The sequence below is a fragment of the Molothrus ater genome, chromosome 28 (genome assembly GCF_012460135.2).
Source record: "Molothrus ater isolate BHLD 08-10-18 breed brown headed cowbird chromosome 28, BPBGC_Mater_1.1, whole genome shotgun sequence".
Taxonomy (NCBI): domain Eukaryota; kingdom Metazoa; phylum Chordata; class Aves; order Passeriformes; family Icteridae; genus Molothrus; species Molothrus ater.
Window position 1 is genome coordinate 2,145,685 of NC_050505.2, and position 27,937 is coordinate 2,173,621.

General features: G+C 57.0%; 1 protein-coding gene across 2 annotated transcripts; it reads left to right on the top strand.

The window, feature by feature from the left end:
- The first annotated feature begins 690 nt into the window (after positions 1-690).
- Positions 691-27,895, top strand: LZTS1 (leucine zipper tumor suppressor 1). 2 transcript variants are annotated; one of them, XR_008508871.1, is made up of 5 exons: positions 691-795; positions 19,287-19,696; positions 21,795-22,619; positions 24,133-27,256; positions 27,347-27,895. XR_008508871.1 is itself a non-coding variant. In XM_036396701.2 (4 exons), the coding sequence occupies exons 2-4, from the start codon at positions 19,346-19,348 to the stop codon at positions 24,781-24,783; spliced, it is 1,827 nt and encodes a 608-aa protein (XP_036252594.1). In that variant the 5' UTR covers positions 691-795; positions 19,287-19,345; the 3' UTR covers positions 24,784-27,895. The 2 variants fall into 2 exon arrangements, 1 of the variants encoding a protein (XP_036252594.1); XM_036396701.2 differs by having other exon boundaries at positions 24,133-27,895.
- Positions 27,896-27,937: the final 42 nt, after the last annotated feature.

The following is a 27,937-nucleotide window of genomic DNA, read 5'->3' on the forward strand; positions in this document are numbered from 1 at the left end:
TGGAAAATCAGGAGCAGGACAAACCTCACCTGCGGCCATGCACAACCTGCTCGGGCCACGGAAATCGGGGCCCACCTGAATGGATTTAGCAGAGACCTTCGGGGGTCAAACCAGGACAAACCTCACCTGCGGCCACGCTCAACCTGTTCGGGCTACAGAAATCGGGGCCCACCTGAATGGATTTAGCAGAGACCTTCGGGGTTTCCTTTAGGGCGCCCCTCGCACTCCGGGGAGGCCAGGAGGGGTCAGGTCCCCCCTGGGCCAGCAGCTCCAGCCCCCTGAGCGGGTTGCGGGTGGTCAGAGGCGCGGGGATCGTGTCCCTGCTGGTGCCACCAGGCTGTGGCGTGAGCCGGGCACAGCCCAGGCCGGGATTTTGGAGCTCAAAGTCCTCGCTCCGAATGCAGCAGAACAGGAACTTCAGCCCGGACCTTTCACGGCCGGGCGGGCTCCCGGCTGCTCCCCCGTGCCCTCGGCTCCGTTCCCGAAGCACCAGAACCAACCCCAGCTCCGGCGAGCCCGGATCCACCCGCGGGCCCTTCTCGCTCAGCATCCGAGCAGAAAACGCCGTTCCTGCCCCAACTCCAGCCCCGGGGAGCGGAGGAGGGGCCGGGGGCGCGGAGGAGGGGCCGGGGGCCGGCGCACAAAGCCGGGGGCTGCGCTGGGGCGGGCCCGGTGCGCGGGCTCGGGGTCCAGGCTCCTCCTCCGCCGCCGCCTCGCCGGGGATGCTGCGGCCGGGCCGGCTCCGGGAGCCCCGCGGAGCCCCGCGCCGCGCCGAGGAGCCAGCGGCCACCCCAGGTGGGCACGGGGGGACACCGGGGGGGGCTCCGGGCAGGGACGCGCGGGGGAAGCGCTGGCGGCACCGGGGACGCTGCCCGGGGAGCTGCGGGGACGCTGGTGGGACAGCGAGGGGACACGGAGGGGCTGAGATGCGCGGTCGGGGCTCCCCGCAGGGCGATGGCTTTGGGGTGACCCCCCCGCCGGGCACGATGCCCCGCACCGGCCCTGTCCCGGCCCGGCTCCGTGGGCTCGGGGATCGGGGACGGGGCTCGGGCTCGGTCACAAAGAGCCGGGAGCGCCCCGGGAGAGCCGCTGGACTCGCCCCCGTTGCCGGCTCCCATCCCTTCGGCCGCTCGCAGCCTCCCCCCGGGGCTCAGCTCCGGCTTTTCGCTTCCCTCTGAAGTCTGGCAAACTTCTTTTCACACGGCAGCGAGAAAATTCTGCCTGTTCAGCAGCACCTCGGTGCGGGCTGCCTCAGGTTACAGAGCCCCGGAGCGCCCGGGAAGGAGGGGAAGGAAGGGAAGGAGCGGATGGATGCCTTTGGTTTGTTGTCATCGGCTCGGAGCCATCCCGGCGAAGGGGCTGCCTGCTCCAGAATTCCTCCTGCAGGAATTTTTCGCCGCTGGAGCTGCGCGGGGGCAGCGCCGGGTGCGTGGGAGGGCGAGGAAGGAGCGCGGGGGCCCCTGCGGGAAACGCCGGCCGCACCTGGATGGATGCGGCAGCACCGGCCCTGCCAGGGCCTTTCCCGGGGCTGCCCCCGCTCCCGGCCGGGCTCTGCAGCCCGGGCAAGGCGGGGGAGGGAGGGCAGAGCCGCCCCGGGGCCGCGCAGCTCCTGGAAAGCCGGGGATGAATCTCGCCTGGGAAAGCGGCGCTGCCGCGGCCGGGCTGTCACCGCCCGCACGGTGACACCGAGCGCTGGGGACAGATCTGAGCGGCCCTCGGTGCTCCCTGCGGGGACCGAGAGCGGGGACAGGTCCTGGCAGGCGGCATTCCCGTCCCTGCTGAGCCACCCGAGCCGTGTTTGCTCTGTGACACCTTCCGAGGGACCTGGGGTCCCCCCTTGGTGTGGCAGGAGGGTCCCACCCCCATGAGAGGGCCCGGGGATCGTGTGGGACCCCCAGTGCCGATCCCCCCTCGCCAGGGATGTGTCCCCATCCCTCGGTCCTGCTGCAGGGGTGGCACAGCTGCATCCCGGGCAGCTGGGTTTGCCTTCCTGCTGTCCCCTCCTGCCACCACCCCCGTGGCTGCCCTGGCCAGCAGGGACGCCCCCTTGGCCCGAGGGGTTTCTGTCTGAGTCCTGTGCTCACAGTGGGGTCTGTGACCTTCTCCTCCCCCGTGGGCCTCGGGCAGCCAGGAGGGACCAGCACCAGCCCCATTTTTGGGAGCAGGGCCCCATTTTTGGGAGCAGGCCCGTGGGTTTCCACGGGAGCCCCCATGGCTGCCCAAACCCTCCCCAGAGCTCCTCTTCCACGAGCAGGGGAAAAAAAAAAATCAAAAAAACAGCTCCTCCATCATCAACCATCAAGCAGCAAAACTGATTTACCTTCCCTGGGAAGCTCTGCCAGGGATTCCAGCCCAGCCTCCCATGCCAGTCCTGGCCAGTGTCACCCTCTGTCCCCTGTGTGTCCAGCTCACCTCTGTGTCCCCAACCAGGCTTTTCCAGTGTCACATTTTGTCTCTTCCCTGTGTCCAGCTCACCTCTGTGCACCCAGCCAGGCCCTTCTGGTGTCACTCTGTCCCCTGTGTGTGTCCCTGTGTCCCCATCCAGGCTTTTCCAATGTCACCCTCTGTCCCCTGTGTCCCCATCCAAGCTTTTCTAGTGCCACCCTCTGTCCCTTCCCTGTGTCCAGCTCGCCCCTTTGTCCCCATCCAGCTTTTCCCGGGGGGCTGCAGATCCGCTCCGCTCGGGCCATTAATTAATTACCAACCCCATTAATGAGCGGCTCAAAGAGCTGCGAGTGCGAAACCCTCGCCACCAGCCTTGGGGGCAATTAATGGCAGCTGCAAAAGCGCATTTGGCGGCGCAATCGCTGCTCCGGGGATGCTCCCCAGGCACGGCGGGGCCGGGAGCGGGGCCGGGGCCGCTCCGTGCCTCCCGCCCCGTTACTCAGCGCTGCCGAGGGGGGAGGAGAGGGCGGGCGAGGCTCAGGCAGCAAAATGAGAGCTCTGGAGCAGCGCAGAGACCCTGCAGAGCCCCCAAAGGGGGCCGTGCCCAGGTGTGCGGGGCGGGGGGGGTGCTCCACTGTGGAGGGGACAGGGGCTGTCCCAGGGGTCTGTCCAGGGCCTGTCTGTGTCCCAGGGGTCTGTCCCTGTCCCAGGGATCTGTCCCGGGGGTCAGTCCAAGGGATCTGAACCAGGGATCCATCCTAGGGTCTGTCCATGGGGATCTGTCCATGGGGATCTGTCCCAGGGATCTGTCCCAGGGGTCTGTCCCTGTCCCAGGGATCCATCCTGGGGATCTGTCCATGGGGATCTATCCCAGGGACCTGTCCATGGGGATCTGTCCATGGGGATCCGTCCCAGGGATCCATCCCAGGGATCTGTCCATGGGGATCTGTCCCAGGGGTTTGTCCCAGGGATCTGGGACAAAGCCCCAAACTATCCCAGGGATCCATCCTGAGGATCTGTCCACGGGGATCTGTCCACGGGGATCTGTCCAGGGGTCTGTCCCAGCTCCTCCTGCCCCCCTCGCTCTCTCCTCAGCCCCAGGTCCCTCGTTTCCCTCCCTGGGGAAGGCTCAGTCTGCAGCGGGCAGGTCCAGTCACGCTCAGGTGAGGCTCAGCCGAGGCATCCCCGGCATGCAGAGAGGGGCAGCACAGAGCAGCCGGGCCAGGAATCCGATCCTTGGGAGCATCCCAGAAACCCCTGAGGGCCCGAGCCCAGCTCCGGGGGCCCTTCCCGGGACAGGAGCCCAATTCCCCAAACCCGCCCAATTCCAGCCCAATTCCAGCCCTTGTTCCCCATTCCTTGGCTGTAGGAAAAATCCCCAAACCAGCCCAATTCCATCCCCTTGTCCTTGACTGGAATAAAAAGCCCCAAACCAGCCCAATTCCAGCCCAATTCCAGCCCCTTGTTCCCCATTCCTTGGCTATAGGAAAAAGCCCCAATTCCAGCCCAGTTCCAGCCCCTTGTCCCCCATTCCTTGGCTATAGGAAAAAGCCCCAATTCCAGCCCAGTTCCAGCCCCTTGTCCCCCATTCCTTGGCTGTAGGAAAAATCCCCAAACCAGCCCAATTCCAGCCCCTTGTCCTTGACTGGAATAAAAAGCCCCAAACCAGCCCAATTCCGGCCCTTGTTCCCCATTCCTTGGCTATAGGAAAAAGCCCCAATTCCAGCCCAGTTCCAGCCCCTTGTCCCCCATTCCTTGGCTGTAGGAAAAATCCCCAAACCAGCCCAATTCCAGCCCCTTGTCCCTTGGCTGTAGGAAAAAGCCCCAAACCAGCCCAATTCCAGCCCCTTGTCCTTGACTGGAATAAAAATCCCCAAACCAGCCCAATTGCAGCCCTTGTTCCCCATTCCTTGGCTATAGGAAAAAGCCCCAATTCCAGCCCCTTGTCCCCCTTTCCTGGGCTGTAGGAAAAAGCCTAGAGCCACCCAGGGCCCCGAATCCGATCCTTGGGAGCATCCCAGCAATCCCTGAGAGCCCCTTTTGGGACACCGAGTCACGCAGGGCCGCCGGCAGAGCTCGGTGCTGCGTGGCCAAGTGTGAATCCGTAGTAGCACTGCAGCTATTCCTGGAGCTGCTGCTGCTAAACCTGCTGCTAAAACTGCTCCTAAAGCTGCTCCTGGAGCAGCCCAGCCTGGCAGGGATGGCTGTGGCAGCTCCCATCCTGCAGCTCAGCCCTGACAGCAAATTTGGAGGGGATTTTTTCTCCCTGTCCCGCCACCCTGCCTGAGCACTGCCTGCCGTGTTTATAAATCTCCTCTCTCTTGGGAGGCCCCAAATCCACCCCCTGCCTGATTTATTCGCTGTTCCTCGCTGGCCAGCTGCCCTTGGAGGGGGGATTTTTCCAGGAGCAGCAGCAGCAGCAGCAGCCCCAGGCAGGGTTTCCATTCGGGATTAGTTAAAAATAGCAGGGAATGCACAAAGATTGGGCACGTGGGGCTTTCCCTGCTGCCTGCCCTGGTTTTGTGCTGCTCCCCTGGCTGGGAGAAGCCCCTGTGAACACCAAGGAATTCCTGTTTTTTTTTGTGGGAAGCCCTGAGTGGGGTCATTTCCTGGGTTTGGGGATCCGAATCCTGCACGAGCAGCGCTGGGGTTCCTGCAGCAGCAAATGTGGTGCCCCTGCAGCATTCCCAGCCAGCCTTCCCTCCTCTTCCTCACAGCCAGGGCTGAAATATTCCCATTTATCCCCTCAGCAAAGGCAGCTCCTGCCTGAAGGGAATTTTTACAATTTCAGGCCCCGAGCTCTGCTTTGGGAGGATCCTCCCAGGCCTGGGAGAGGGAGAGGATGGAGCTGGGAGATCTGGGGAAGGAAAACCCCTCAAAAATCCCTGCTGCCATCCCAGGGTGTCCCCCCCGAGTTCTCCCAGTTCCAGCCCTTGTCCTTGGCTGTAGGAAAAATCCCCAAACCAGCCCAATTCCAGCCCCTTGTCCTCCATTCCTTGGCTGTAGGAAAAATCCCCAAATCAGCCCAATTCCAGCCTCCATTTCTTGGCTGAAGGAAAAATCCCCAAACCAGCCCAATTCCAGCCCCCATTTCTTGGATGTAGGAAAAATCCCCAAACCAGCCCAATTCCAGCCCCTTGTCCTCCATTCCTTGGCTGTAGGAAAAATCCCCAAACCAGCCCAATTCCAGCCCCTTGTCCCCCATTTCTTGGCTGAAGGAAAAATCCCCAAACCAGCCCAATTCCAGCCCCTTGTTCCCCATTTCTTGGCTGAAGGAAAAATCCCCAAACCAGCCCAATTCCAGCCCTTGTCCCCCATTTCTTGGATGTAGGAAAAATCCCCAAACCAGCCCAATTCCAGCCCCTTGTCCCCCATTTCTTGGCTGTAGGAAAAATCTCCAAACCAGCCCAACTCCCCCTGGGTGCAGGGCTGTGGATTTGGCCCCTTGCCCAAGCCAAAATCAGAGATTCCAGCTCAGGATCCAGGAACATTTGGATCTTTAACTTCCCCTTTTTCTCCTCCTGATTTTCAGAACAATTCAGCGACATCTCCCCGAGCCACTTAGGGAAGAGCTCCTTTAAAGCTTAATTAAATATTCCCTGCAACTTTGATGCACATTTCCCTGTTGGGAGAGCTGCTCTATTTGGCAGCCAGGCATTAAAGGGGTGGAATTCACCACGGGCCAAGTCTGGAAAAGGGAGGAAGAGGAAAATAGGAAGCGAGAACTGAATTTGCCTTTTTTTGGGGGTTTTTTTTGTTTTGTTTTTTGGGGGTTTTTTTGGGGGGATTTTTTTCCCCCTTCTGCTGCTGCACTGGAGCTTTGGGGATGGGATGTGACACTCTGGGAAGCAGGAGAGGAGCTGGGGATGAGGAGACAGCAGCAGCAGATGCTCCTCACGCTGAGGATTGAGCTTGGCTCCTCACCAGCGAGCAGGAGCTGAGCCTTTCCTCAGCTCCGAGCGCCAGGCAGGGACAAAAATCCCCAAATTTAGACAGAGCTGGGTGTAGCTGGTGCCACAGACAGGGAAGGGCAGCACAGGAGGAACCACAGCAAAGCCCAGCCTAGGCCTGGCACTGGGCTCGGTCTCAGGAGGATCTTTAGGCCCTGCCTGGGAGAGGTTTTCCCTCTGGCTGGGGCAGAGATTTGGGGTTTTCAGCTGCTGCCAGGGCCAGTGACTCCCCCTCCTGTTTCTCAGGCAGTGTCCAGCCCTTGGTGGAGGAAAAAGCCCCAAACCAGCCCAATTCCAGCTCTTGTCCCCCATAAAGCCCCAAACCAGCCCAATTCCAGCCCAATTCCAGCTCTTGTCCCCCTTAAACCCCCAAACCAGCCCAATTCCAGCCCTTGTCCCCCATAAAGCCCCAAACCAGCCCAATTCCAGATCTTGTCCCCCTTTCCTGGCTGGAGGAAAAATCCCCAAACCAGCCCAATTCCAGCCCATTTCCTGCTCATGTCCCCCTTCCTTGGCTGTAGGAAAAATCCCCAAACCAGCCCAATTCCAGCTCTTGTCCCCCTTTCCTGGCTGGAGGAAAAAGCCCAAAACCAGCCCAATTTCAGCTTTTTTCCAGCCCCTTGTCCCCTCTTTCTTGGTTGTAGGAAAAAGCCCCAAACCAGCCCAATTCCAGCTCTTGTCCCCAATTCCAGCCCCTTGTCCTTGACTGGAATAAAAATCCCCAAACCAGCCCAATTCCAGCTCTTATGCCCCAAACCAGCCCAATTCCAGCTCTTGTCCCCCATAAAGCCCCAATTCCAGCTCTTGTCCCCCATAAAGCCCCAATTCCAGCCCAATTCCAGCTCTTGTCCCCCATAAAGCCCCAATTCCAGCCCAATTCCAGCCCCTTGTCCTTGACTGGAATAAAATCCCCAAACCAGCCCAATTCCAGCCCATTTCTGGCTGTCCCCAGGGCACGGGGAGGAGGGGGCAGCAGAGGATGGCCCCGTGCCCCTCACGCGAGCCCAGCAGCCCCAAATTTGCTTTCTGAGAGGCCGGGGAGTGCCCAAAGTGGCCCCGAGAAGGGGGTGAGGGAGCAGAGAGGGCACCCAGGGAGGGCTGGGCTGGCTGCTGCGGGCACCAGGAGCAGGGGGGCAATGCCAGGGGGGCAGTGCCAGCCCTGCTGCTGCTCCTGGCTGCTTTTCAGAGAGGGGGAGAGACAATGGAAGGCGCGGGGATCGCAAACACAGCCCGGTCTCCATGGCAGCCCGAGCACCGCTGCTAAATTTTGCCTGTACATGGAGAGGATGCTGCTGCTCCCCTCCTGTGCCCGGGGGAGTTGAGCAGCACAAAGAGCCTCGGCCCAGGTGTTTCCTGCAGGTTTTGGGGTTTGTGGAAGGAGCCCTCGGTGCCACCGCCTCGAGGGAAAGGGGTTTGGTGCCCCTCATCGTGTTTGTCCATAATTCAGGGGTGAAGCCACGTGAGGAGTGACAAGCTGGGAGGAGAAGCGTTTATTTCGGGCTCATGCCGAGTTACACCAAGTCCCTGCTATTTTTAACAGGGCAGACAAAGCCCTGCCAGCAGGCAGAGCCCGGGCACAGCACGGGGGAGGCTGCGGGACCCCCCAGCCCGGGCAGGAATTCAGGGATCCGTCCCCAAACCCTCCCGGGGCACAGCAGCCCCTGGAGCCGGGAATTTGAGCTCCTGGAGCCGGGAATTTCAGCTCCTTAGAGCCGGGAATTTGAGCTCCTTAGAGCCGGGAATTTGAGCTCCCTGGAGCCGGGAATTTCAGCTCCTTAGAGCCGGGAATTTCGGGCTCCTGGAGCTGGGAATTTCAGCTCCCTTGTCCCAGGAATTTCAGGCCCCTGGAGCTGGGAATTTCAGCTCCTTAGACTGGGAATTTGAGCTCCCTGGAGCCGGGAATTTCAGCTCCTGGAGCTGGGAATTTCAGCTCCCTTGTCCCGGGAATTTCAGGCCCCTGGAGCTGGGAATTTCAGCTCCTTAGACTGGGAATTTGAGCTCCCTGGAGCCGGGAATTTCAGCTCCTGGAGCTGGGAATTTCAGGCCCCTGGAGCCGGGAATTTCAGCTCCTGGAGCTGGGAATTTCGGGCTCCTGGAGCCGGGAATTTCAGCTCCTTAGAGCCGGGAATTTCAGCTCCTGGAGCTGGGAATTTCAGGCCCCTGGAGCTGGGAATTTCAGCTCCCTTGTCCCGGGAATTTCAGGCCCCTGGATCCGGGAATTTCAGCTCTCTGGAGCCGGGAATTTCAGCTGCTGGAGCCGGGAATTTCAGCTCCCCCCGCGGCAGATTGTGCGGGGCAGGGTCGGGAAGGGAAGTGTGAGAAGGGGCTTGGCGGCTCCAGGCTCAGCTGTCACCACCCCGGCACCACCTGCCAGTCCCAGACAGCTCCCAAAATATCCCAAATTATCCCCAAAATATCCCAAATTATCCCGGCCAGCGCAGGAGGGGCCGCTCCTCACCTGCAGGGATGGCACCTCCAGCGAGGTGTCCCCCACAGCATCCCCAGGAGGCCAAATTGTCCCCAAATTGTCCCCAAATCGCTCCCCACGGACCGAGGGTGCCTGGCACGGGATGGGGGTGAATCCCCCAGGTGCCACCGTCACCCTTCAGGTGTCCCCAAACCAAAGCGGGCAGCGGGCGGGCGTTGCTGCCTTGCCAATTAGCAGGGCTCTAATTGCCGTCTCAGTCGCTCATTAGCGCGAAAAGCCAGATGCTGGGAGGAATTAGAGGAGCTGAAAGGATCTTTCTCTCCGCCCCAGAAATATTTAACGGTGTCTCACACGCGTTCCCTTTGTAGCCGAGCATGACTGATGTGGCTCGTGTGGGTGCTCGGTGAATCACCGAGCTCCCAAAGCCCCTGCGGCGGCAGCGGGGACAGAACCGGGGGGCTCCGGGTGGCACCGGGGGGCTCTGGCACGTGGTGGAGCCGGGGCTGGCAGCTGAGGCGCGGCTGGAGTGGATTTAACCCAAAAAATGAGGGAGGAAGAGTTCGGGTTCTGCCCTCCCCAGGCAGGGCTGGGGGCTGCTCGCACGAATGGTGGTGTTGGGAGGATGGAAAGGACGAAAGGTTTGGGGGGCAAAAGCAGCAGGGTTTGGGGAGCAGAAAGCAGAATTTGGAGGGCAAAAGGAGCAGGGTTTGGAAAGAAAAAACAGCAGGGTTTGGGGGGCAAAAAGGGCAGGATTTGGGGGGGCAAAAAGAGAAGGGTTTGGGGGGCAAAAGCAGCAGGGTTTGGGGAGCAAAAAGCAGAATTTGGAGGGCAAAAGGAGCAGGGTTTGGAGAGGAAAAATATCAGGGTTTGGAGGGCAAAAAGGATGGGGTTTGGGGAGCAAAAAGGACAGGGTTTGGAGGGCAAAACCAGCAGGGTTTGGAGACCCAAAAGCAGAATTTGGAGAGCCAAAGAAGCAGAGTTTGGGGAGCAAAAAAGGCAGGGTTTGGAGAGAAAAAATAGCAGAGTTTGGAGGGCAAAAAGAGCAGGGTTTAGGAAGCAAAAAGGACAAGGTTTGGAGCGCAAAACCAGCAGGATTTGGAGACCCCAAAGCAGAATTTGGATAGCAAAAGGAGCAGAGTTTGGGGAGTCTGGCCCCAGCTGGGCACAGGGAGAGCTGGAGGCCGAGCTGAGGTGGAGCAGGGATCCCCAAGCTGCTGGGATGTTCCCAGGCTGCCCTGAGTCCAGGAGGGAGCATCCATCCATCCATCTGTCCATCCGTCTGTCCATCCCTCCATCCCAGCTGGGAGCAGCCCCTGCCCGGGCTCAGGCTGTTCCCAGCCCAGCTCTCGGGAATATCCCGATTTTCTGGGCTCTGCAGCTCTCAAAGCGCAGCTGTGTGGGGGTTTTGGCCTCCAGGAGTCCCTCCTCGCTCAGGGCACACCCACAGGGCAGCTCCAGGGCTGGCCTGGCAGCAGCAGATTCCCAAAGTGACTTCTGGGGACAGGCAGGGCTGGCAGGATGGGTGGGGTGAAGATGCCCAGTCCCTCATCATCTCCATCTGGTAGTGACACAAACCCTGAGAGGCTCCAGGCAGCGCCAGAATCCCCTGGGATGGAGCCCCCTGGGATCCTGCAGGGTCACAGCCCCTGGGAAAGCTGGACTGGGGAATGGGGCTGGAAAGGTTCTGCCCCAAAAGGGTGCTGGGCACGGCCCAGAGCTCCAGGGATGGGATTGTTGGGGGTCTGTGCAGGGCTGGACTCGGATCCCTGTGGGTCCCTCCCAGCTCCAGGGCTGGCCTGGCAGCAGCAGATTCCCAAAGTGACTTCTGGGGACAGGCAGGGCTGGCAGGATGGGTGGGGTGAAGATGCCCAGTCCCTCATCATCACCATCTGGTGGCATCCCAGTTAATTCTGGGATCACAGCATGTCCTGAACTGGGAGGGACCCACAGGGATCAGAGTCCAGCCCTGCACAGACCCCCAGCAATCCCATCCCTGGAGCTCTGGGCCGTGCCCAGCACCCTTTTGAGACTGAACCTTTTCCAGCCCCATTCCCCAGCCCGGCTTTCCCAGGGGCTGTGACCCTGCAGGATCCCAGGGGATTCTGGCGCTGCCTGGAGCCCCTCAGGGTTTGTGTCACCCCCACGTCCCTCGGGGGCTGTGGGGCAGAGAGGAGAGGGACAGATCCCCCCTCTAGGCCGGGGATTTGCTGGGTGCAAGGCTTAAGTCCAACAATGTTTGGGCCCTTTCAGCCTTGAATGTAGCTTGGGATTTTGCGCTCTGCTCGCGTAAGGAAGGGAACTGCGGTTAAGATTGGGAGGGCATAGGAGAGGGCTGTGATGAGGTTGGTTAAAGAGAGGGTGGTTGGTCATGGGAGATGGTTTGGGTTAAGGTGGGGAGAGGATTTGAGCCGCTGAGTTAAAGGATTTCAGCCTTTTGCAGAGAGCAAGCAGGAGCCGCGGGAAGTCAGGGGACGCTGCTGACAGCGATTTTCTGCGCGTTGAGCAATCGGAGGCAGGGCCGGGTCCGGAGCTGGTCCTGGCTGTGAATCACCAGGAACCACAGAAACCCCCCCTGCTCTGCCCCAATCGTCCCCGGGCAGGGCCGGGAGCCTCTGCTGTGCTGGTGCTCACAGGGGTTTGGGTGGAGGGAGGAGATGAGGATCTGACTCCATGTTTCAGAAGGCTGATTTATTATTTTGTGATATATATTACATTAAAACTATACTAAAAGAATAGAAGAAAGGATTTCATCAGAAGGCTGGCTAAGAATAGAATAGCAAAGAATGATAACAAAGGTTTGTGGCTCGGATCTCTGTCCGAGCCAGCTGGGCTGTGATTGGCCATTAATTAGAAACAACCACATGAGCCCAATCCCAGATGCACCTGTTGCACTCCACAGCAGCAGATAACCATTGTTTGCATTTTGTTCCTGAGGCCTCTCAGCTTCTCAGGAGAGAAAAACCCTAAGGAAGGGATTTTCCATGAGAGATGTCTGTGACACTCTCCCACCCGGGCTGGTCCCACCCGGGCTGGTCCCACCCTGCTCTCGGCGCGGCCGCTTGGGGCACATCCCGGGCGGGACCCGCGCCTCGGCCCCTCCTGGGGTGTCCGCGGCTCCCGCAGAGCCCTGCCCAAAGCTGCTGCTGAATTCAGCCGTGATTTTTGGCTTTCTAAGTGACCTGGACCAGAGCCACCCTCCCGCAGGAACTGGTGTCATGTAGATTGCCTTTTTTTAGCCTTCCTCCTCCCCCCTTTTTTTCCCCTTCCCTCCTCCTTTTTCCCCCTTTTTTCCTCCTTTTTTTTTTTTTCCTTCCCCCCTTTGTTTTTCCTCCCCCCCTTTGTTTTTCCTTTTTTCCCCTTTTTCCCTTTTTTTCCCCTTTTTTTCCTTCCCCCCGTTTTTTCCCTTCTTTCCCCGTTTTCCCCTTGTTCTCTCTTTTTGTTCCTTCCCTCCCCCTTTTTTTCCTTTTCCCTCCCTTTTCCGCTATTTTTCCCCGTTTTCCCCCTTTTTTTCCTTCCCCCCCCCGTTTTTGTTCCTCCTTTTTCCCCCCTTTTTTCCCTTTTTTCCTTTTTTCTTTTTCCCCCTTTTTTCCCCCTTTTTTCCCCCTTTTTTCCCCCTTTTTTCCCTCTTTTTTCCCCCTTTTTTCCCCCTTTTTCCCCCTTTTTTCCCCCTTTTTTTTCTTTTTTCCTTTTTTTTTCCTTTTTTTTTCCTTTTTTTTCCTTTTTTTTCCTTTTTTTTCCTTTTATTTCCTTTTTTTTCCTTTTTTTCCTTTTTTTTTCCTTTTTTTCCTTTTTTTCTTTTTATTTTTCCTTTTTTTTCCTTTTTTCCCCTTTATTTTCCTTTTTTCTTCCTTTCCTTTTTTTTCCTTTTTTTAAATTTTTCCTTTTTTTTTTTCCTTTTTTTTTTCCTTTCTCCCGCCCCTTTTTTTTTTTTTTTTTTTTTTTTGTGCCATTAAACAATCACACCAGGCCCGCAGCGGGGGTGCCCAGCTGCCGGTGGGGGGGGGACAGTGGCAGTGCCACCCTGGCACGGAGCCCACCCAGCCCCTGGCACCGGCTCCCCTTCAACGAGCGGCGGCCGCGAATTCTCCCGGTGCTCATTGACAGAACACCGAGCGTGTGATGGACTCCGGGGCCACTCGAGTGCCTGGAACGTGTCACCGAGCCGGGCCATTCTTCTCCACGAGTGTCCCCCCGCCCTTCTCCTCCTCGCTAATGGCAAATTCGGGGCGGAACGCGCGGAGAGCGCTTTGTGCCGGCCCGCGATCGCAACCAGCGCCGTGGATGTCGCTGAATGAGCGGGGACAATGGGTGGCAGTGAATGAAATCCTTGTTGTGGGGCCCCCAGGCACAAAGGAGCGCGGAGAGGGCTGAATTCAGCCCCGGCAGAGCCGGGAGGGGCTCGGGCACGGGCCCCGGGCTCGGCAAGCGCTGGGTGCTGCTGTTTGTTTGGGGGGCAAAAAGAGCAGGGTTTGGAGGGGAAAAAGAGCAGGGTTTGGAGAGTTAAAAGAGCAGGGTTTGGAGAGTTAAAAGAGCAGGGTTTGGAGAGTTAAAAGAGCAGGGTTTGGAGACTAAACCCAGCAGGGTTTGGAGGGGAAAAAAAGCAGGGTTTGGGGGGCAAAAAGAGCAGGGTTTGGAGGGGAAAAAGAGCAGGGTTTGGAGAGTAAAAAGAGCAGGGTTTGGAGGGGAAAAATAGCAGGGTTTGGAGAGTAAACCCAGCAGAGTTTGGAGAGTTAAAAGAGCAGGGTTTGGAGAGTTAAAAAGAGCAGGGTTTGGAGGGGAAAAAGAGCAGGATTTGGAGAGTAAACCCAGCAGGGTTTGGAGAGTTAAAAGAGCAGGGTTTGGAGGGTAAGTCCAGCAGGGTCTGGGGAGCAAAAGGAGCTGGGTTTGGAGGGCAAAAAGAGCAGGGTTTGGAGAGTAAAAAGAGCAGGGTTTGGAGGGGAAAAAGAGCAGGGTTTAGGGAGCAAAAAGAGCAGGGTTTGGAGAGTAAAACCAGCAGGGTTTGGAGGCGAAAAAGAGCAGGGTTTGGAGAGTAAAACCAGCAGGGTTTGGAGGCGAAAAAGAGCAGGGTTTGGAGAGTAAACCCAGCAGGGTTTGGAGAGTAAACCCAGCAGGGTTTGGGGGGGAAAAAGAGGAGGGTTTGGAGGGGAAAAAGAGCAGGGTTTGGGGAGCAAAAGGAGCTGGGTTTGGATGGTGAAAAGAGTGAGGTTGGGGAGCAAAAAGGGCAGGGTTTGGAGAATAAACCCAGCAGGGTTTGGTGAGCAAAAAGAGCAGGGTTTGGGGAGTAAAACCAGTAGGGTTTGGAGAATAAAAGCATCAGGGTTCAGGGAGTAAAAAGAACAGTTTGGAGGGCAAAAAGAGCAGGGTTTGGGGAGTAAAACCAGCAGGGTTTGGAGAGCCTGGCCCCAGTTGGCTCCAGCAGGAGCTGGAGGTGAGCTGGGCAGATGCTCTCACACAGCCCAGGGCAGCTTCATCTCCTCAACCCAGGGGGGGTTCAGAGGCATTTGGGGGTCCTGGAGGCTCAGTCTGGGTTTGGTGCAGCTCCCAGGCCCAGCTCGGTGCAAATCTGCCCTCCGAGCTCTGCTCTGAACCATTCCCTTCACTAAAGCCCACCTCATATGCTCCAGGTACCACTTTCCACCATGGAAATTCCCAGTTTTCCCCCCCAGGGCCACATTCCCGGTGTCCCCAAGGCCCAGATGGCCGGGTGGGACAGGGACACAGAGCTCGAGAGGAAGAGGAAGGCCGAGGCTGAGCCCCGAGCGGGCTCCTGGCAGCTGCTCCGTGCCATCCCAGCATCTCCCAACAAACACCCAAATGTGTGGGAGCATCTGCACGGCGAGGATGAATAATAACCCAGGAGGGAAAAGGCGGGGGCGAGGCAAGAAGGAAGCGCTGGCATTCCAGAGATGGGGAGGGGGGGGGAAGAACAGGATCGGCAGGGAGCGGAGCAGCACCGCCGGGAAACCGCGGCTCCTGCCGGGGAAACCTGCTCGGGAAGGAGCAGGGAAAAGGGGGAAAGCTTCAAAGGCTGAGGGAGATAAGATTGAGGGAGATAAGGCCGAATTGCGGGGGCCAGGAGGCCGGGCAGAGCGGCGCTCCCACGCGCGGGGTAGGCGTGACTGCGCTGGTGAGATGCCATTCATGTTTTATCCCCCCCGTCTCTCCGCACAAGCCCGAGTGGGTGAATCCACGTGTTTTCCCCCATCCCGGGCTTCAGCCCGCGCTGTTTGTCGGCATCAGCCCCCCGGGGCCCCCACGCTGCCAGGAGCGATCTCCGATCTGGGATTCCCTGATCCAGGGGAGCTGGAAGGTCCTGGAAGGGTCACGGACCTGCGCGGGGCTCGTGCCGAAAGGTCCTTGAAAGGTTCCTTTGCTGCGGGCACAGAGCGACAGGGACGCGCTGGAGCCTTCCGTGGCTCTCTGCGCTCGCTAATTGAGCTAATGGAGCTAATTGATGGGGGTAATCACCTAATCAGGGCTGTGCGGTGACATCACCGAGGACACCGTGACCCCCCCACCCCCACAGGTCCTGTCACCCCTCTCACTTTTACAGCTTGGACTCGATCTCCAAGAGCTTTTTCATTTTAAGATTAAAATTTTAATTAATTTTAATTTTAAAAATTAATTTTCGTTTTAAAAATTAGGTTGAATTTTAATTCTGTCGTTTTGTGACCTCTGGCCGTGTCACACCCCCCCCCAGGCCCCCAGTGCTCTCCAGCTGTGCTCCCTCTCTCCAGCTGTGCTCTCCCTTTCCAGCTGTGCCTCTCCAGCTGTGCTCTCCCTTTTCCAGCTGTGCTCCCCATCTCCAGCTGTGCACCCACAGCTGCCCACGGGACACCCCCACTTTCACTCTCAGCATTTATTTTTTATTTACATTTTAAAATTATTTATTAATTTCTTTTTAATTATATATTTATTATATATTTATTTATGATTTATTTTATTTTTATTTCTTTTTTATTTACATTTATTTTAGTTATTTATTTCTAATTATATTTTTATTATTTATTTATTATTTTTATTATATTTTATTTACATTTATCTTTTATTATTTAATCATATTTTTATTATATTTTTATAATATTTTTATTTACATTTATTTTTCATTATTTATTTAATTTTTTATTATATTTTTATTATATTTTTTAAAAAATTTACTTTCTTTTTTTCCCTTTTTGCATTTCACAAGACGCCTGCTCTGACCCAGCCAAACCCCCTTGAACACCCAGCCCCGATTTTTCCTCGCAGTTCTCGCGTGTGAATGTCCTCGGTGTCCTCCGTGACCGGGTTTGGTGGCTCAGCAAACCCCTCTGGATCCCTGGGAAGGTGCTGGACGAGGCCAGGGGACAGCTCTGACCCCTCCTTGGGCTCCTGTGCCCTCCCAGCTCTGCTGCCTCCTCTTTTTGCCATCGTTCCCCCCGAATTCCGACTCCCCCTCGGCTTTCAAAGTGCTCATTTTTAACAGGGAAGGAGAAGAAAACCGTGCCCAGCCCTGTGGGGCGTGCGTGGGAGGGCTGGGGTTGATGGAAACGCCTCCTGCCAAGAGGCTGTAAAGTGCCAGCGCTGCCTCCTCCCTTCTCCCGTCTCCCACAGGCACCCAAAAATCCACCCAAAGATACGGGGGATCTGCCCGAGGGGGCAGCGAGAAAACCCGACCTCTTTAGGGGCTCGAACCCCCCAGGAGGAAAATAAATGAACAGGGATGGGCTGGGAGTGAGTGTAAAACCCCCTGGGGGGAAAAGAAATGTACAGGGATGGGCTGTGGGTGAGTGTAAACCCCCTCAGGAGGAAAATAAATGTACAGGGTGGGCTGGGAGTGAGTGTAAAGCTCCCCTGGGGGAAAATAAATGTATAGGGAGGGGCTGTGGGTGCATGTAAACCCCCCAGGGGAAAAAGAAATATACAGGGACAGGAAGTAGGTGAGTGTAAACCCCCCCAGGAGGAAAAGAAATGTATAGGGATGGGATGTGGGTGCGTGTAAATCCCCGTGGGTGGGAAATAAATGTACAGGGATGGGCTGGGAGTGAGTGTAAACCCCCCTGGGGGGGGAAATAAATGTACAGGGTGGGCTGTGGGTGTGTGTAAAACCCCCTGGGGGAAAAAGGAATGTACAAGAAGGGGCTGTGGGTGCGTGTAAACCCCCCCAGGAGGAAAATAAATGTACAGGGATGGGCTGTGGGTGCGTGTAAACCCCCCCAGGAGGAAAATAAATGTCACAGCCCGGGGCTGAGCTGAGCACTGCGCGCTGCCCGGGGACAGCACAGGTGGCACCTGTGTCATTGTCACAGCGCTTTCCAACGGGCACGGGCTGTGTGGGGACAATTATGGGGACAATTGTGGGGACAATTGTGGGGACAATTGTGGGGACAACTGTCGCGTCCCCCGCAGCCATCCCTCCCCTCCTGCTCTTCCCAAAGCTTGTCCCGTATCAGCAGCGCCCCGGCAGCCGCTCAGGCCTTTCTCGCGTCTCTTAATCTCCCACAAAATGGATTTGGGGATTAGGCGGGCAGTCTGTCTGTCCTCCCTCTGCCCTTCAGCCATGCCGGTCCCCGGGCACGGGGAGAGGAAAAGAAATAAAGGGAGGGATGAGAGTGCGTGGGGCTGGGAGCGGCCGGAGCCAGGAATGGGAAAAGGGGAGTGGGAAAAGAGAAATGGGAAAAGAGGGGAGGGAAAAGAGGGGAGTGGGGGAAGAGAGGAGGGGGGAAAGAGGAATAGGAAAAGAGAGTAGGAGGAAAAGAGGGATGGGAAAAGAGGGGTGGGAAAACAGGAGGGGGAAAAGAGAGGAGTAGGAAAAGAAGAATGGGAAAAGAGAGTAGGAGGAAAAGAGGGATGGGAAAAGAGAGGAAGGGGAAAATGGGAATGGGAAAAAAGAGGAGTGGGAAAAGAGAGAAGGGGAGAAAGAGGAGTGGGAAAAGAAGAACAGGAAAAGAGGGGTGGGAAAACAGGAAGGGGAAAAGAAAGGAGTAGGAAAAGAGAGGAGTGAGAAAAAAGAATGGGAAAAAAGAGGAGTGGGAAAAGAGGAATGGGAAACCAGAGGCCTGACTCTGGGATTGAGGACAGGGCAGTGAGGGGGCCCTGGCAGAGCCTTCCTGCACCCCCTCCAGCACCCAGCCCTCTCCCACCCCCAGTTTAACCCCCAGATTCCTGCTTGGAGCACCGGAACTCGGCCTGGGGAGATTGGAGAGGGTTGGAGCCCCCAGTGGGAGCTCTGCGCTGCTCAAACACTGCACGGAGCAGAAACCTTCCCTCCCTCCCTCCTCCTCCTCCAGTGCAAACAGCACCCAGATAATTTTATTTACGTGCCTTCCCCTTTCTCACCGCTAATTACCGAGCTGGATCCGCGTCCCCACTAGAGCCGAGTGTCGCAGAGGCCACCAGGAGCTGGGGGTTTATTTTATTTACATTTTTCCCCTCCCAACAAAGCGGAGGAGCCCCGCGTGCCTCTGATGGCAGCGCTCGGCGCTCCCGGGGCCTCTCATCCCCTCGAGTGCCGCACAGCCATTAACGCTAATTAAGCCTAACGCTAATTAAGGCTCGTGGAGCCCCTTTTCAGGCAGGTTAAGAGGGGGAAGTGGAGAGGGATGCGGGAGAGGCTGTGGAGCCGGGATCTGGCCAGGAACGGGCGGGAGATGAGGGGACCTGTTGGGATTACACCCAAAAATGACCACAAATCCCTTTTCCTCCTCTGGGCGTTTTTAGAGAACTTTCCTGGCTTTATCCAGGATGGATAAAATCCACTCCAATTAATAAAATATTTCATAAAAGACCATTTAAATTAATAATAAATCAAAGCCATTTCAAGCCATTTCCTGGCTTTATCCAGGATGCTCCCAAGCCCAGCCAGAGCCTGGCCAGTGAAAGGGTGTTTATTTTTCCTTATCTCTTCCATTCTTTCTCTGACCTGCTGAGGTCTGTCCAGCAGGTCGGATTGGGGCACAGGCCCTGCCCTTGGGGTGGTGTTGGATTTTTATACTAAAAACTGCCTGTGCTTTATTTACAATAATTTTCCAATACCCATCACCTGTGTTAGACAGTCTGTCTCTGCTCTAAACCAATCCAAAAGTGTCACCAACACAGCAGAGGATGGAGGAGAAGAAGAAGGAGAACAAGGACAGGACACACCCAGATTCCTCCATCTTTCCTCTTAAACCCCCATTCTAAATCCCCAAAATTCTACTTTTTCACCCTGTGACAAATTCACTGTCATTCCACTCAAACTCTTGTGGCTTGTAACTCCTCACACAAAGTTGGGAATTGTTTCCATGGGCTGAAATCCAAGGCACAGGTGTTTGTGACTCTTTGCCAAGGTCTCTGAGCCCCTGCCAGGGTCTGGAGCCCTCCAGGGCAGCCAGAGCAATGTCCTGGGTTCAGACACCTTGTAACCAAATTAACAGTACATGCTTAACGATCTATCAACTATTTTACACTTTCTAACCTATTTTTAGCACTCAACCCCCAAAGCGGGGAGCTCTGCCACCCCCGGGTGGCCTCTCCTGGCTCACGCCGTGTCCCTGTGTCCCCAGGCTCGGCGCTCCCGGCCTCACCGCAGGCTCTGCTATGATCTGGCGGCGCTGGGAGCAGCATGGGCAGCGTCAGCAGCCTCATCTCCGGCCACAGCTTCCACAGCAAGCACTGCCGCGCCTCCCAGTACAAGCTCCGCAAATCCTCGCACCTGAAGAAGCTCAACCGCTACTCGGACGGGCTGCTCCGCTTCGGCTTCTCGCAGGACTCCGGCCACAAGTCCGGCTCCAAGAGCAGCAAGAATGAGGATTTCTTTTACATCAAGGTCAGCCAGAAGGCGCACGGCTCGCAGCGGCCGGACTACACCGCGCTGGGCGGCGCGGAGCTGGCCGTGCCCGCCGGGAGCAGCGCGCTGGACTTCGGGACGCCCACGCCGCAGAAGCTGATGCCCTTCCCCGGCCAGCTGGAAGTGGTGAGTGGGGAAAAGCGGCCCTGGGAGCAGGGGGATGTCCCATTGTTGTTGTCGTTATAGTGCAAGAGTTTTATATACTTTTATACTCATATTTAACAAACATTAATAGCTGCAATTGATATGTTTTACCAATAGTTTAGCATTCAAGTCCTTTTCCTTGAATCCACGTGGTTGTATAGTTTAGTCCTGAATCCACAGGGTTCCCAAATCCACGGGATCATACAGTCAAGTCCTTTTTCCTGAATCACATTGGGATCACCGTTTGTTGTCACTATAGGGCAAGAGTTCTATTGCCATTACATTGCAAGGCTTCCATATTGCCAGAGTTTTGTACCTCCTTGATGTTTCTCGTAGGCAGCTCCTCTAGGCACTGATTCCTCCTTGTCCTCACAGCAGCCAGCTGACTCCAGTTCCCCTCAACCAACCAATCCACTCCTTTATAACACTCTTCTCATTGGCTACAGCTGCAGCCTGTTAACATCATGCCTGCTCCTAATCATTAATAATTGGTTCAGCTGCAACTCTTTAGGGGATAAGATTACATTCTATACTTCCTTTATTTACTTATATTCTATCCTCCCTACACACTGTCAGGTGCCACCACAGGGTTGTGTTGGTTGTTGTCTTGGTTTGGAAAGCCAGGAGTCTGCTAAGGAAGGCAGGAGCCTCCCCTGAAATGGAGAATGTGAACCCTCCCCACCCCTCCAAATTGCTGCTTTAAATTTTAAATTAAGGGGCTCTCAGGCAAAAAATATGGGAACAGGAAATAACAGTTCTTGAATAGGGAAGAAAAAAAAAAAAAGGATAAAATAAACAATGCAGTGAACTAAACCGACACTGCCAGAGTCAGAACCCAGCCTGACACCCTGTGGGTCAGGGTGTGGGCAGCAGAACCATTGGAATTGTGGCTCAGCCCTCCTGCAGTGCCAGGGCTGGTTCTGCTGGAGCAGGGATCCTGGAGAAGGGTGGAGTCTCTTCCTCTGAAGATCCAGGGGAAGAAGAGGCAGCTGCTGCTCCTCTGGGGAATCCAGTGGAGAAGCCGTGCTGGTGTCCCAAAACCTCTGGATTATACCCGGGTAGGAATGCTTGGCTCCTCCCTCTGGGCTCACATCTCCCAATGGGATGCTGTAGTTCTTATCAGCCATGCAGGGACATTCCATGGCTGTTATCAGCAGTGTCCCTTCCCGAGGGAGGAGTGATTGTGGTCACTCAAAGAGAGAGATAAGGCAAACTGCCCACTGGACAGAAGGTAATCTGCCCTACAGATGGCAATGGAAAACATCCTGCATTGCAATCTGGAACAGTTGTGGTTGCTGAGGAAGCTCAGGGAGAGCAGGGGCAGCTCTGCCACTGCAGCTGTTGGGAGTTTGGATCTGCAGCACGGCCTGAAGGATTCGGATCCTTTAATTTCCAAACCCAGCAGTTGTAGCCAGCAGCTTCCCCCTGAGCATCTCCCGAGACCTGGGGTGAAAGGGGGTCGGTCTCCCCCCAAGCCCCCAGCCCTCAGACCGGGCTTAACCCTGAGCGAGGCAGAACCACCCGGATAGCTCAGTCCCTTTTGGAGACAGAGTGCTGAATACCCAGTCAGCTCGCAGCCGCCGGCCACCCTAAGCAAGCTTAGTGGATTTCAGCTCTTCAGTGATTCTCAGCTCTCTTAGGATTCCAGCTCTTTGCTTGCTTGCTAGGGCACCATAGGGCCAGGGGTAGAAGCAGATGAGAGAGGAGAAGGAGAGTCCTGGAGTTCCACAGCAATGGTTTTATTGTGGGGTCTGTGGAGGGTTCCAGCAATGGCTCTTCTTCTGCCGAATGGGCTAAACCAGCCCCTTTTTATAGGGTGAAGGGGGATCCAAACTTGTCCAATAGCAGGGGTTAGGGGAAAGGTGACCTATGGGGTTACAGAGATAAGCTGGGGTTCAAGAGGCAGAAGACAGGAGCTTATTTTGCTGTCTCATCTTGACTCAGCAGCTCCTACTGTTAAGTCTCAGCACGCCACGGGGTCTTAGACAATTCTATGGGGTCTGCTGCACTGGGGGTGCTGTGGGGTGTGAGGACACACGCGGGTCTCGCTCGGTGCTGACGGGCTCTGCTCTCCCTGCAGGGCGGGGAGAAGCCGCTGCCTCGTCCCACAGCCTTCAAGCCGGTGCTGCCGCGCTCCGGGGCCATCCTGCACTCGTCCCCCGAGAGTGGGGGGCCCCTGGCCCAGCAGCTGCACCCCCCAGAGAAGGCCAAGGAGCAGGAGCTGCGGCCGCTGCCCTGCTCGGGGGGCCTGTCCGACTCCGGCCGCAACTCCATGTCCAGCCTGCCCACGCACAGCACCAGCAGCAGCTACCAGCTGGAGCCCCTGGTCACCCCCATGGGCCCCATCAGCCGCTTCGGGGGCTCTGCCCACAACATCCTGCAGTGTGCCATCATCCAGGACAGCAACATGATGAGCCTCAAGGCCATGTCCTTCTCTGATGGCGGCAACAAGATCCTGAACCCCGGCAAGGCGCCCCAGCACCGCGCCGCCGCCGAGAAGAGCGCCTGCGTGCGCTCGCCCATCGCCACGGATGAATCCACCATCCAGGAGCTGGAGCAGAAGCTGCTGGAGAGGGAGGGCGAGCTGCAGGAGCTGCAGTCGAGCTTCGAGGAGAAGGAAATCAGCTCCTGCCAGGCCTACGAGGAGAAGCAGCGGCGCTGCAAGGAGGAGCTGGAGGGGCTGAAGCAGAAATGCAACAGCAAACTCAAGCAAACCTCGCAGAAAACGCAGCGGACGCAGCAGGTGCTGCACCTGCAGGTGTTCCAGCTGCAGCAGGAGAAGCAGCAGCTGAGGGAGGAGCTGGAGAAACTCATGAAGGAGCAGAACCTGCTGGAGACCAAGCTGAGGTCCTATGAGAAGGAGAAGACCAGCTTTGCCCCGGCGCTGGAGGAGACGCAGTGGGAGGTGAGAGGCAAAGGGCGATCAAGGAGAGCTCCAAACCCCCCATCCCATCCCATCCCATCCCATCCCATCCCATCCCATCCCATCCCATCCCATCCCATCCCATCCCATCCCATCCCATCCCAGGCTGTAGGAAATGGGTGTGAAATCCCAGCAGAGCCCCCTGGGAGTGGGATTGAGGCTCTCACTGCCCCCCTGAACCCTTCCCCTCGCCCAAGGGAGCAAGCACAGCACAAACCCCCTCAGGCATTGAATTAACTCGGCATTCCCGGCCTCCAGCTCGGCTTTTCCTGCCCCACAGGAGCTGTAAAACTGCCACAAGGAAATAGGAACTCCCTGGGCTTGCTGTTTGTTAGGGAGCAGTAAAACCTTCCACTCTCTGCTTAACTTTAATTTGCTCACTCCTTGGTACTGCTGAGCAAACACCGTTAATCTGCTGGAAATTCCAACGTTTAGGAAGAGGTAATTATAAATCAATATATAATATTAATATTCAATATATACAATATATAATAGTAATATGTAATATAGAATTAAATATATATACAATTAATAATATACAATTAAATGAATATGTTAATAAATTATAAATATACAATATAAATATATACAATATACATACAATATATATACAATGTATTTACAACTTATAAATTAATAATATACAGTTAAATATATAATAACATAATATTATTATTTCATATATAATATTAATATTTATAATTAATACTACATTTAAAATATGCAGTATTATTTAATGTAGTATTAATGATAAATAATGATTGTAATTAAATTACAATTCTAACAAATAATGGTAAGAAAATTAAATTCAGGGTCTCCACGTGCTGCACCCCAGCTGTGCCTGGCTTACACGTGTCACCCTGTTCTTCTAAGCCTTCTGATGTTTACATTCTTGTAGCAAACCTTCTCACACACATTTCTCTAAATAATTATTGTTTTACATTCTTTTCTAGAGGAAGGGAAATTTAGTAGACTCTTAGTTTGTCCGGTGTCATTGGAGAGGTGGCACTGTCATCCTCCAGTCCACTGTCACTTTTAACAGTCTATAAATGTTAGAATCAGGAATTAAACTGCCCTTCTTTCAACCTTGGAGGTTCCAGCATGTGTGTGGTTTTATTTCATGTCCTAGAGCGACACACACGGCGTGCCCCGGCCTTTCCCCATGGTCCAGCCCTAACTCAGGTGTTCACCAAAGGATCCTTTAATTTCCAGACCCAGCAGTTTTAGCCAGCAGCTCTCCCCAAGCATGCCCCCGAGCCCTGGTCCTGCCCTAACTCATGGTCCAGCCCTAACTCAGGTGTTCACCGAAGGGTTTGGATCCTTTGATTTCCAAACCCAGCAGTTTTAGCCAGCAGCTTCCCCCCGAGCCCTGCTCCAGCCCTAACTCAGGTGTTCACTGAAGGGTTTGGATCCTTTGATTTCCAAACCCAGCAGTTTTAGCCAGCAGCTTCCCCCCGAGCCCTGGGCCACCCCTAACTCAGGTGTTCCCCCCCAGGTGTGCCAGAAATCCGGGGAGATCTCGCTGCTGAAGCAGCAGCTGAAGGAGTCGCAGACCGAGCTCACCACCAAGACCACGGAGATCCTGAGCCTGAAGGCGCAGCTGAAGGAGGTGAGGCTGAAGATGGAGGGGCTGGAGATGAAGAGCCAGGAGCTGGAGGTGTCGCTGCGCACCAAGGCCATGGAGCTGGAGGTGTGCGAGAACGAGCTGCAGCGCAAGAAGAACGAGTCGGAGCTGCTGCGGGAGAAGGTGAACCTGCTGGAGCAGGAGATCCTGGAGCTGCGCTCCGAGCTGGCCGCGCTGCGGGAGCAGCTCCAGGCGCCCCGGCCGGGCGGGGATGATGCCCAGGCCCTGCAGGGGCAGCTGGAGAGGCTGCGGGCGGAGCTGAAGGCGGAACGCGACAACAACGAGCAGATGAGCTGCAGCTTCCAGCACGAGCGGCAGACGTGGAAGGAGGAGAAGGAGAAGGTGATCCACTACCAGAAGCAGCTGCAGCAGAGCTACCTGCACATGTACAAGAGGAACCAGAGCTTGGAGAAGATGCTGCAGCAGCTGGCGGCGGGAGAGGACGGCAAGGAGCCCATCGAGCTGGAGATCCCCGGCGGCACCGACGTCCCCTACGAGGACATCATCGCCACCGAGATCTGAGCCACCGGGGGAGCTGTCCCCTCCCCGCCGTGCAGTGTCCCCCTGTCCTTCCGCCGCCCGTCGTGTTCCAGAGGTGCCCAAGCCACTCGTGCCAATGGTGACGTGCCCGCAGCTCCCCCACCCTGGCACTGCCCCCTCTGCCCCCGGGCAGGGATCAGGACTCCAGGGAATTCTCTGCCATCCGTGCCCAGCGCCCAGGGGATGCTCTGCTCCAGGCTGGGGGGACACAGCCTGGCCCTACTCTGGGGATGGCACAGCACCAGGGATGGCACAGCTCCAAGGATGGCACAGCTCCGGGGATGGCACAGCTCCGGGGATGGCACAGCACCAGGGATGGCCCAGCACCGTCCTGCCTGCTGATGGTGGCAGAAATGAGCCCCAGTGTGTGCCCAACTCCAGGGATGGCACAGCTCCGGGGATGGCACAGCTCCAGGGATGGCCCAGCACCGTCTTGCCTGCTGATGGTGGCAGGAATCAGCCCCAGTTTGTGCCCAGCTCCAGGGATGGCACAGCTCCAAGGATGGCACAGCTCCAGGGATGGCCCAGCACCGTCCTGCCTGCTGCCCGTGGCAGGAATCAGCCCCAGTGTGTGCCCAGGAATCAGCCCCAGTGTGTGCCCAACTCCAAGGATGGCACAGCACCGTCCTGCCCGCTGATGGTGGCAGAAATGAGCCCCAATTTGTGCCCAACTCCAGGGATGGCCCAGCTCCAAGGATGGCCCAGCACCGTCCTGCCCGCTGATGGTGGCAGGAATCAGCCCCAGTGTGTGCCCAGGAATCAGCCCCAGTGTGTGCCCACTCTGGGGATGGCACAGCACCGTCCTGCTCACTGCCCATGACAGGAATCAGCTCCAATTTGTGCCCAGCTCCAAGGATGGCCCAGCACCATCCTGCCCACTGATGGTGGCAGGAATCAGCCGCAGCTCCCTGGAGGAAGCTCCCACTCCTCCTCACCCTCGTTCAGCACCGTGGGAGCACAGAGCCACCTCCTGCCACTGCCACATCCACCCTTGCCAGCCCGGGAGGGCCTCAGGAAGGTTCCCCACCTGCTCACACCCCCCCAGTATGGCCCAACTCACTGAGATCACCCTGAGATCACCCTGAGATCACCCTGAGATCACCCTGAGATCACCCTGAGCTCCCCATTCAGTCCGAGCACAGCACCCACCACCCTCTCTCTGCTGGCATTCCCAGCTCCCACGGACAAGGACCCCGTCCCTTCTTTCGGCTGCCAGGCAGCAGCTGGATCTGAGGATTCACAGGAATGTCCCAGCCACGTTCTGACCAGGGATTGGGGTTTGTGTTCACCCCACAGCCCCTGCACTCGCTGGGGCTGTCCCTCCCGGCTGCCTTATCTCCTCCCTGCCCTGATCCTGCAGGATCCGGCCCAGGGGAGCTGGTTGAACACCCCAAACCAACCACTTCCACCTTAATTTCTACCCCAGCTCTTAAAAGTTCCTCCTGCCACCAGCGAGTGGCTCCACAGATAAGGAGGTGGCCCTGCTGGTGACCCTCGTGTCCCCCTGGCTGGGGAGGGAACCAGCAGGACCCAGTTTGTGGGGTGGGGTCCCCAGGGGACCCCTCTGTGCCAGTGCAATGATATTTTTGCTGCAATTATTTACCCACTGCCCCGTTCCAGGGCTCTTGGGGGGGGGGTTCTTGCACAATCCCAACGCCGCCAATTCGGCCACGGGCTCCGAGCTGTGCAAAATTCCGCGTCCCTCGCGCCACTGCAGCCTGGAAAGGTGACACACAGGAACCAGTCTGTGCCTTCTGCGCCCGGCCCCGAGCACCCCACACCACTGCCCCAGCTCTCCTGGCTGGGCCTGGCACTGCCCAGCCGGTCCTGGCACTGCCCAGCTGAGCCTAGTACTGCCCAGCCGGTCCTGGCACTGCCCAGCTCGGTCTGGCACTGCCCAGCCTTTCTTGGCACTGCCTGGCCACTCCTGGTACTGCCCAGCCACTCCTAGCTCTGACCAGCCGGTTCTGGCACTGCCCAGCTCGGTCTGGCACTGCCCAGCCAGTCCTGGCATTGCCCAGTTGGGTCTGGCACTGCCCAGTTGAGCCTAGTACTGCCCAGCCATACCTGGCACTGCCCATCCAGTCTTGGCACTGCCCAGCCACTCCTGGCACTGCCCAACCTTTCTTGGCACTGCCCAGCCAGTCCTGGCACTGCCCAGCTGGGTCTGGCACTGCCCAGACACTCCTAGCACTGACCAGCTGGTCCTGGCACTGTCCAGCTCGGTCTGGCACTGCCCAACCTTTCTTGGCACTGCCTGTCCTGTCCTGGCACTGCCCAGCCAGACCTGGCACTGCCCAGCTGGGTCTGGCACTGCCCAGCCCATCCTGGCACCGGCACAAGCGATGCTCACCCCCGGCCCGTTGGAAAAGCCAACCTCAGGCTCCTGCGGGTGCCCCCCGGGGCCAGCCCTGCCCATCCCTGCCCATCCCTGCCCATGCCCAGTCCCTGCCCTGTCCCAGTCCCTGCCCTGTCCCTGCCCTGTCCCAGTCCCTGCCCATCCCTGTCCAGTCCCTGCCCTGTCCCAGTCCCTGCCCATGCCCAGTCCCTGCCCAGTCCCTGCCCAGTCCCTGCCCATCCCTGTCCCAGTCCCTGCCCTGTCCCAGTCCCTGCCCATGCCCAGCCCTGCCCATGCCCAGCCGAAGGATGTTTGCAAAGCTGAAGGATCAGGGGCAGCGAGGCCGGCAGGGATTTTGTGCCTCCCCCCGAACGGGCGCAGCCTGGCCCGGAGCCGCGGGGAGGGAGCAGAGCCCGGCCCGGCCATTCCCGCTCCTGCTCCCGCCGGCCCCGTCCCTGTCCCCGTCCCCGTCCCTGTCCCCAGGCGTGTCCCCCGGCCCCGTGTCCCCCCCAGCTCTGTGATGTGATCTCCAGAGGCCTCGCCGTGCTGCCTTTGCACAACCGCGCTGTGTGTGCCCGTCGCATTCCAGGTGTGTCGCTCCAGGCCCCGGCCTGGACAGAGAATTATTTTTCTGCAGGTTTTTTTTTTGTTTGGTTTTGTTGATTTTTTTTTTGATGTTCTTTCTGGTGACTGATGTAAACTACTGGTTAATTTTATGTTTTTTATTTATAAATAAATTTTTTAAAACTTAAAAAATTTTAAGCCTCTCTCTGCAGGTGCTTGTGGTGGTGTTCAGAG

Coding starts and splice junctions, on each gene's coding strand:
- LZTS1 (XM_036396701.2), top strand. CDS start 19,346: ATGGGCAGCGTCAGCAGCCTCATCTCCGGCCACAGCTTCCACAGCAAG. Junction 19,697..21,794: donor TCCCCGGCCAGCTGGAAGTG/GTGAGTGGGGAA, acceptor CTCTCCCTGCAG/GGCGGGGAGAAGCCGCTGCC. Junction 22,620..24,132: donor TGGAGGAGACGCAGTGGGAG/GTGAGAGGCAAA, acceptor GTTCCCCCCCAG/GTGTGCCAGAAATCCGGGGA.